Source organism: Cannabis sativa, chromosome 2, assembly GCF_029168945.1.
Source record: "Cannabis sativa cultivar Pink pepper isolate KNU-18-1 chromosome 2, ASM2916894v1, whole genome shotgun sequence".
Taxonomy (NCBI): Eukaryota; Viridiplantae; Streptophyta; class Magnoliopsida; order Rosales; family Cannabaceae; genus Cannabis; species Cannabis sativa.
Window position 1 is genome coordinate 60,284,199 of NC_083602.1, and position 10,612 is coordinate 60,294,810.

Consider the following 10,612-nt stretch of genomic DNA (forward strand, 5'->3'; position numbering starts at 1 on the left):
AGGTAGTAGTGACGAGATAACAACTCTTAAGCAGCGGGATTTGAGGTAAGGAAATTAGACAGTTTTGTATGTGTTTATCTGCATAAATTTAAATTCTTTATGTATTGAAATATGACTTATGATTTGTTTTTTTATGAATATGTATATGGTACTGAGAATGTGTGGTATGGACACAATATGAGTTTGTGAATTGATACATAGATTATGGTTGTATGACTTGTATATGTTGTATGTTGTATTTGTATGTTTCAGGTTGTGTGTTGTATGATGTATTTGTATGTTGCATGTTATATGTTGTATGTTGTATGCTAACGTCTCAGGTAAAGTGGGGGACCATGGTGGGGTATGATACGGGATAAGGCCGTTGAATGTAGAGATACCCTACCCTTCGCATTTTCCCGAGTCGTGTATGAATTGTTATGGTGGGTATGATACAGTGATGTTACTGTTGAATATAGAGATACCCTATCCTATAACAACGGTAGGGCTGCATAGGCCCATGTTATTATGTGGGCAGATTAGGCCCAGGATATTGTAGGGTCAGGCTAGGCCCGGGTTATGTAAGTAATGGCTATGATATGTCAATGTTGTGATAATGACATTATTATTTATAGTATTGATATGATTATGTTATGAGTATGATATTGGAGTTATGATCTCTGTATATGTGTACGGTGTGAACAAATAATATAGACTTGTATGATAAAGGTTTCCATATGTACAGTTATTTGGTTATAGTTATAAAAGAGCATGTATGATATTGCTAAAACTTAATAAATACATTAATGGTATGTGTGATATTATATGGTATTGTTTGATAAGCATTTCATCGAGCTTTTAGCTCACCCCCACTTTCCCCTACGGGTATTAGACAGGGAAGTATGTATAGTGAGCGTGGTCAGTTCTGATACGTATACTGTGAGCGGCTACGGGCGGACAAACGATCTAGAACGCCGGTGGTGCCTTAGTTTTATTTTAAGCAGTTGATAAATCTAACACAGTGGAAATGCATTATTTAAAATTATTTACTTACTGTATCTTGTTTTACAAATGAAGGATCCTTCTCTGTTGTATTTTGATTTTTTTTAAAATCCACTGTTGTATTTAAATTATTTTTTTTATCTTTTCAAATTATGCATGAAAATAGTATTTTTGTAAAATAAGGCAAAATATCGGGGCGTTACAGTTGGTATCAGAGCCGATCGTCCGTTAGCCCGAAGGATACTCACAGTATACATACAGAAGACTGAAAAAGATCCCTCTCACTATTATGTAAGTGTTAGTTTTAATTTTCTTGGTATTGCCATTAATAGTCTTATATGTGATACATATAATTAGAGCCTCATCTTAGGTGGTGCTTAGAGACATCAATAGTACCCTCTATCTCTTATGATTGATTACACTTTTTAGGAAGAAGATGTATAGGTTTATATTTCTTTATTGTCTTGGATTGAACTAGGAAGGAACATGTTCCTTTCTTGAAAATTTAGAATAAATTATATTAGGAGTTCATAAGACTTTATTTGATAAATAGAATATTACTAGTTAAGCTTGACAATATTAAGTTTAGATATGTACATAGAATCTTCTCTTCCAATAATTGAACTCTTTTGTTTCTTTTAAATCAACCTTTCTTATAAGAGCTCACACATGAAACTAGAAGATCAGTTAGAATTAATGTGAAAGGAACGACCAATAGAGTTGGGGGCTAAGGATGTGTGTTCCGCCGAATCTACGTATGGTTGATGTTCCAGAGAACCCAATAATAGTTAAGGCTAACGATCTAATAGAGGTATTGGAAGGACTACGAGCATGACTAAGACAATTTGTTGAAGAGTTTTCACAGGCTTAGCGAAATATCACCAACACTAGTAGTGGAACTTGAAGCACATAATGAAATGTACCAATAGCCAACTAAGTACCGACGCATATATTTTCACCTATCTATGAATGGTTGAAGAAGCGGTCTCTACACCTAGCCATGAATGGAAGCCTAACATATAGGAAGTAGGGATGACTTAGAATAGTAGACGTTATACCAGACTGGGACAGTATAATTTACGAAACCTACTTATTAAGAAGGATGAAATAATAGATCTTTAAGGAGAAGGTGCTATCTTGTTGGATATTCTATAAGTTACACACTCCTAAGTTAGATGGTAAGAAGTATGAGTACTGTATGCAAAGACATTGGAGATAAGTATGTTATAGAAATGAGTCGGGGATAGGACGATGCCATCATATAGAAAGGAGTGTAGTGTGCTGAATAGAATCCAAAATGAGAAGTTAGAAAGAGACATGATAAAATTACTAGAGGTAATAACTTATGAAGGTATCTTAAACACTAAGAGATAAGCAGAGCATCAACAAATATTAGATTACCGAAGGAAAGTTGTAAACTTTAAACTCAAGGTCATCTACTTGGTGGAGGAGATAATAGAGAAAAAATGTGTATGGTTTCGACAGAGACATTTTCAAAGGAGAAAGACAAAAAAGTCCGTACACGGCTAACAATTTGGGTACAACATGAATGAGAGACAACTAAGAGGGTGACTACTCGGAATTGATCCCAACTACACAACTAAGAGATTGTGGATGCAGCTTTGTGGCGGGTGTACAACAAACAACTATAGAGAGTAGATCGCAAATTCAAAAACTTGAGAAAGAGGAGGAATTAACATTCAAGGGTGACATCCCTAGATTCCAAATACTCGCTGATACAACAACAATGGTGTGGAGTATAGCTCAATGAGAAAATGTTAGGAAAGCCTCACTTAGACACGGGAGAAAAGTGAGACACAATTAGGACCAAAGTAACATATATTGAAGAATGTCATGGCATGTCAAGGACTATACAAGTTTTTGATAAGTGTTGGGATTAGAAAATACACTCATGCAACATAAAGGAATTCAAGGCACAACGTAAGTAAAGGATACTACAATCCAATTACGACTTATATTATGGGCAATAGTATAAGTATGTTGGAGTGTCATCTAATGAAAAACTAAGAGGAAAACTCACAAAGTCCGGCCACTTCTTGAAAAGAGATGGTGTTTCTAGGCCCTATAGTGCCCGAGAAGAAAATGACTATGGATTTGTCAAAAGCTAAAATTGTTAAGAGCAAAAAAAAAAAGGGAAAAATATTAGATATTTTTCTCAATCTAAAAAGCCAGTAATAGAGATCTTTGGAAGGACTCTCTCAAGCTAACAATAACTAACTTATTGCACACTACTAAGTCTTGTCCAATTGAAAGTGCAAAAGTTAGAAGAAGAAAAAAAAACAAGATAGGTATTGATAATTTGGTGGCGTTTGGATGTAAAATGAGACGCTTGAACGAATTATTGACTTGTGCTTAAAGGTAGTATGAGAAGTAAAAATAAAAAATTCCTGACTAAGGAATTATAAATAGTGAGTCTCTAGTAATAAATCAAATACAAGTAGGGGTATAGGAGGTATAATAGTGATGGACAGAGTAAGGTCTGTTCGGCATAGTTTACAAATTATATATATAGTATCCTTACCCTAATAACTTGGTTGATCAATACATTGTGAGATTGGTATGGTTGACTTATTGTTTAAAGTCAACAGATAATAAATAGTTAGGCTACGATAAGCCATGGTAGGGTTGAACTTATTTTAAAAGGGTTATTAGTGTGCTTTCTATGTTTTAATACATATATGGTATAGTCTTAAGTAAATAATCAGTATTGGAATGTATGTTTAAGAGATTTAAAAGTTTTAGAAGTACAATTAAGAAGTTGAGATATTTTTTTGGTGAATTAAAGAAGGCTACAATATACAGGGCATGAATATGGCTGGGATAATCAATGCTATGATAAGTATGAAATTATGTGATACCTTAGATGGCTAGTATATTAGAAGAAGCAATCATTGAACATAACTATCAGAATCTATCAGCATTACAGATTCAAAGTTCACCACTATAGCAAGATAATACCAAAGTAGATAAAAGTTAGTATAGAAAACTAGCTAATCTCATAATCAAGTCAACTTGATTGAAGGGGGTAATGGAGGACCAAGCATCATAGGAGAGATTAGCAAAGAAAATACAATATAGTGATACAAGAAAGAGACTACAAAAGGAACCGACAGTGGTTACCTAGGAAAATGGAAAGGCGTGACAAGTGCAATGAATACATGGATAAAGGATATCAAGAGGTGAATGTTAGACAAAAAGGTGGTCGAAATGGATCATTAAATATTTATATATAGAAGACCTTTTAAAGAGCTTAAATGTTTATTTCCAAGTGTCATGGAACAAGTGTCTATCGATGAGTGGGTAACACCTATGAAATTGAAAGAATGACATTGTAGCCTTATAGTAGAAAATCAAGTAGAGAAGTAAGATTTTTATAGGAAATAACATTCAACTAAAGAATGGGAATGATTAAAGACAAGTTTGCATAAGGTCTTCTACCCTACTCTTTGTGTTTGTTATTTTGTATTGTATAATGTGTTCTCAAGTGACATGTAAGGATGTTCATTTAGAGAATAATTAGTGTTACTTTAAATGGCATGTAAGGATGCTCATAGAAGAATAAATAGTTTCACTCTTAATAGCATGTAAGGATGGTCATAAGAGAAAGAAAAACTTTTCATATATTACGAGCATGTGATTGCAAAACTTAGTATTTAAAGCATGTATATGTAAGTTATTATGATGGAGTACATTTTGGTATTTAAGTAATGTATAGAGAAATAATAATACTTAATTAAGTTGTGTATATTTTATGTGTTATGGATTGACTGATAAGATATAGGTTAAATGCATGTTTATTGGGTCCATATATATTGTAGATAAGGAGGTAATGCAGTAAGTGGTGAAAGACATCAAGACTCAACACCCCGAGTGTTGGGTAGTTAAATTTCGAGGACGAAATTTCTTTTAAGGAGGGTAGAATGTAATATCCAGATTAAAATAGTATTTAATTTTTTTTTCTCTCCTTGGGATATTAATTGTGTAAGGATAATTATCTTATATATTTGTGTTGTTAGTGAGTTGAGATTGTTGCTTAGATTATTGTACCAATTTTCTAGAGAGAGTTAAAGTTATATTAACTACGAAAGTAAAATATTATGGTATTTTTACAAGGTAGGTAATCATTTAATTAAAGCCCAATATGAAAGTTTATTAGGGTTTTATAAATTATTTAGTGGATTTTAATTAATGGTATAAGTGATATCAAATAACATTATTATAGAATTAATGTTAAAAATTCGTAGGTTTGGATAAATTCGCAGGATTAAAAACTGTTTTACTAAAACGATCATATCTGGAGTTCTAGAGCTCGGATTGAGGTGATTTCAGTGGCGTTGGAAAGATAATTCAAAGATCTATAAATTATGTAGAAATAGATTTATCGTAATTTTAACTTTATTGGGGTCAAAATTAAGGTACAAAGTGACGACCTGTTAAGTTTAGTATAGAAACCCTAAGTTTTAAAATTTAAATTTAAAACTTATATCTAACCAATAAGATTTTTATTTAATTATTCTATTTAGAGTTAAATTAGCATCAGATTATAGGGGTTATTTTATTATTTTCTTTTATAGATTTAATTAGATTATAAAACCTAAATCTATCACATTCTTGATACGTAATATGCAGAGTCTCTAACCCTTAGAAAAAGTAAAACTCAATCTCAATCTCTTTCTTTCAAATAACACAATTCTTATAGAGACACTCATAAAATCTTATATCCTACAAGTTATCCATCTCGCTACCTATCAAAGATTTATAATTTTCCTTCTTGTTTCATTCTCTTCGCCAAACAACACTCATGATTTTCATCAACATAACATTGAGATCATCATCACCATTCTAATAATTTGAGATTTCAAGATCTAGCACTGATTAAGAAGAGTCATCAAGAGGTAAGAGAGTTCTTCCACTTATTGTTGTGAACTTTTAGGTTAAACTATGAAATCTCGTTTTTATTTTTTTTCTGAAAATTATTGTCTTAGTAAAATAGTCATATCTCTCTCAATATTGATCCGTTTCCAGCGATTTTTGTATCGTTAGAAAGCTTATTCGATGATCTAAAATTTTTATGAAGAAACTATTCGCCAGTTCGGTGATATTCTATGTCAAAAATTATCATCTTTCCGATGTTCTTGTAAATCGTTTTTTTCATATTCCCAGAAAAAAAGTACTTTCACTTAAAATACCATAACTCTCTCAATTCTTGTCCATTTTTAATGATCTATATATGGTTTCAAAGCTTATTCAATTTTCCATAAGTTTCATGAAGAAACATTTCGTGAATTCGGAGTTATACTATGTCGAAAAGTTAGTTTCCTTCTGTATCATGTAATTCGTTTCTTGAATCTTGTTCTTCCAAAACTGTTTTGGTAAAATTGTAATATCTCTTTGAATATAATTCCAATTTCAGAGATTTTGGTATCATTGGAAAGGGAATTTAATTTCCTAAAACTTTCATGAAGATGTTATCTTCTAGTTCTGAACCTTTCAATGCGAAAAGTTTGTATTTTTGCTAAGTCGTATAATTCGTTACTCCATATTCCTTCTCAGAAATAGTTTCAGTAAAATAATCATAACTCTCTCAGTTTTAATCCATTTTTAATGATCTTTATATCACTGGAAAGATAATGGAATTTTCTATAATTTTTATGAAGACAACTTTTACTGAATTAGTGTAGTTGTTGGTCAAAAATAGTAATCTTTCTGCTGTACTGTAAGAGTACGAATTTTAATATTAGGGCCTTGACCCATGTCTTATTATAGGTAGTAGTGACGAGATAACAACTCTTAAGCAGCGGGATTTGAGGTAAGGAAATTAGACAGTTTTGTATGTGTTTATCTGCATAAATTTAAATTCTTTATGTATTGAAATATGACTTATGATTTGTTTTTTTATGAATATGTATATGGTACTGAGAATGTGTGGTATGGACACAATATGAGTTTGTGAATTGATACATAGATTATGGTTGTATGACTTGTATATGTTGTATGTTGTATTTGTATGTTTCAGGTTGTGTGTTGTATGATGTATTTGTATGTTGCATGTTATATGTTGTATGTTGTATGCTAACGTCTCAGGTAAAGTGGGGGACCATGGTGGGGTATGATACGGGATAAGGCCGTTGAATGTAGAGATACCCTACCCTGCATTTTCCTGAGTCGTGTATGAGATTGTTATGGTGGGTATGATACAGTGATGTTACTGTTGAATATAGAGATACCCTATCCTATAACAACGGTAGGCCGCATAGGCCCATGTTATTATGTGGGCAGATTAGGCCCAGGATATTGTAGGGTCAGGCTAGGCCCGGGTTATGTAAGTAATGGCTATGATATGTCAATGTTGTGATAATGACATTATTATTTATAGTATTGATATGATTATGTTATGAGTATGATATTGGAGTTATGATCTCTGTATATGTGTACGGTGTGAACAAATAATATAGACTTGTATGATAAAGGTTTCCATATGTACAGTTATTTGGTTATAGTTATAAAAGAGCATGTATGATATTGCTAAAACTTAATAAATACATTAATGGTATGTGTGATATTATATGGTATTGTTTGATAAGCATTTCCTTACGCGAGCTTTTAGCTCACCCCCTTACTTTCCCCCTACTGTGTAGACGGGGAAGTATGTATAGTGAGCAGTGGTCGGTTCGATACGTATCTTGTGAGCGGCTACGGGCGGACAAACGATCTAACGCCGTGGTGCCTTAGTTTTATTTTAAGCGCTGATAAATCTAACACGGTGGAAATGCATTATTTAAAATTATTTACTTACTGTATCTTGTTTTACAAATGAAGGATCCTTCTCTGTTGTATTTTGATTTTTTTAAAATCCACTCGTTGTATTTAAATTATTTTTTTTATCTTTTCAAATTATGCATGAAAATAGTATTTTTGTAAAATAAGGCAAAATATCTAAGGCGTTACGGTTGGTATCGAGGCGATCGTCCGTTAGCCCGAAGGATACTCACAAGTATACATACGAAGACCGAAAAGATCCCTCTCACTATTATGTAAGTGTTAGTTTTAATTTTCTTGGTATTGCCATTAATAGTCTTATATGTGATACATATAATTAGAGCCTCATCTTAGGTGGTGCTTAGAGACATCAATAGTACCCTCTATCTCTTATGATTGATTACACTTTTTAGGAAGAAGATGTATAGGTTTATATTTCTTTATTGTCTTGGATTGAACTAGGAAGGAACATGTTCCTTTCTTGAAAATTTAGAATAAATTATATTAGGAGTTCATAAGACTTTATTTGATAAATAGAATATTACTAGTTAAGCTTGACAATATTAAGTTTAGATATGTACATAGAATCTTCTCTTCCAATAATTGAACTCTTTTGTTTCTTTTAAATCAACCTTTCTTATAAGAGCTCACACATGAAACTAGAAGATCAGTTAGAATTAATGTGAAAGGAACGACCAATAGAGTTGGGGGCTAAGGATGTGTGTTCCGCTGACCCACAGATGGTTGATGTTCCAGAGAACCCAATAATAGTTAAGGCTAACGATCTAATAGAGGTATTGGAAGGACTACGAGCATGACTAAGACAATTTGTTGAAGAGTTTTCACAGGCTTAGCGAAATATCACCAACACTAGTAGTGGAACTTGAAGCACATAATGAAATGTACCAATAGCCAACTAATCATACTTTCTTTTCTAATTATTATAAATTAAATATATATTCCATTTGCCTTCAACGAAATTCTGGCATCATCAAGAAAAGTGAATTTTCAAGTACTATTGACTTCTAATGCAGCTAGCTCAAAGTGCATGACTTGACTTGATAGTTGTTACCATTTAGAATGATAGCTCTCAAAGTATCATTATGTGGTTTCACAAGTTTGTAAACATTTAGAAAGATGGTTCATAAAAGTAGTGAGAACTAGTCAAAAGAAAGAAAATTAGTTAATCAAGGACATGGATCGAAACTGAATACCTCAAGAACCACCACCCAATCACTTTCCAATTAATCAAAAGATCCCACCGAAGCTGATTACGGATGGATGCTATTGCCGGTGACAATTCTTGTTATTAGAGCCAAGAATAGCTTAGAACCACGTTTCATACATTGGTATTACCAAAATATCCATTTTCTATTTATCAAAATTATAAATTATAAGTTCCATCAAATCATTTTCTGTTATGTTATTGCAAAGCCTCCGAGTGAAAGGACAAGATCAAAAGAAGGAATTCAAGAAATTATCTACGAGAGGAAATAAATATTACATGACAATTATATTGCACTCTTTCTTTCATCGTGCCTCTGGTCATTCTGTTCCGTTATTTTTGTGGATTTGGGTTATTTTTATAAAGATCAACGTTGCCATTGTAGTAGTAGTAAGCACCACATTATAATCTTGAAATTTTTATTTATTTCATTTACCAATATTACAAGAGGAAATTACAAAACATAATATGAGAAAAAGCTCAAAGTGACCACACCTGCTATTGCTATATCTACTGAAAACAAAAACAAAAGCACAGGATCTAAAACAGAGTGATTACAAGAAAAAGACCCAGGAGAACACTAACAATTGTGAAGAGACCAAAAAATCAACCAGATATTTCAATGGATTTGACATCAGGTTTTTTGACCTCCTCTTTGGGGACTGTAACGGTAAGAACTCCATTCTCCATAGCAGCTTTGATCTGATCCACTTTTACATTCTCCGGAAGCCTGAACCTCCTCATGAACTTCCCGCTGCTCCGCTCCACCCTGTGCCACGTGTCGTTCTTATCTTCCTTCTCAACGTTCCTCTCTCCGCTGATGTGGAGGACTCGATCATCTTCGACCTCCACTTTCACCTCTTCCTTCTTCAGCCCCGGAACATCGGCCCTGAACACGTGCGCCTCCGGAGTCTCCTTCCAGTCGACTCGGGCATTGACAATAGCGGAGTTTTCCTGAGATAGTTTTGGAAAAGATGAGTTAGATAAGGGGAAATCCTTGAATGGATCCCAAACGTCGAGAGAGAAAGGGTCAAAAACGTTGCTTCGTCGGCCACCAAAAAAGCTAGGAATGAGCGACATGTTTTGCTTAAACTACAAAGAAGAATTAAAGATTAGATGAAAGTTGAGAGTGATTTGAAGATGTAATGAATAAGTAGCAGTAGAGTAGTGAATTGTTTTTTCTTGTCTATGAATTGGGATGAGTGGGTTTATATATTAGTAGCAGTTGAAGATTCTGGTTAGTTCTCGTCTTAAGTCGTAACAGAAGGGAGAGAGCGAGACAATCATTCCAGTCTTCCAGACGCTTCTCAGACCTTCTATTGGGTTTTTGTGCATCTACCAAATTAAACTTGAGCCCAAACGAAAGAATTGTGCCATAGGAACTTCACAAATATCCTTTCACCCTTTTCACTAAAATAAAGTATTTTCACATATTTTTTTTTTGTTTTTGCTTATTTTTCTTAAAAAATTATTATATAAAAAATATAAGTTGATATTTATTTATAAAAATATTTCTATGGTGTGAACAATATTTATCTTTTTATGTGATTTTGATTACCAAAATACCTCTTATACTATTACTTATACAATTAGACGATAGTTGCAGTGTGGTTGCTGGGTAGATGG

At 33.1% G+C, this 10,612-nt stretch overlaps 1 protein-coding gene across 1 annotated transcript; it reads right to left on the minus strand.

The window, feature by feature from the left end:
• Positions 1 to 9,377: 9,377 nt before the first annotated feature.
• On the minus strand, positions 9,378 to 10,344 carry LOC115721022 (18.5 kDa class I heat shock protein). The gene has a single exon (XM_030650249.2). It carries the CDS (start codon positions 10,064 to 10,066, stop codon positions 9,593 to 9,595), a length of 474 nt encoding a protein of 157 aa, XP_030506109.2. The 5' UTR covers positions 10,067 to 10,344; the 3' UTR covers positions 9,378 to 9,592.
• Between the last annotated feature and the right edge of the window lie 268 nt (positions 10,345 to 10,612).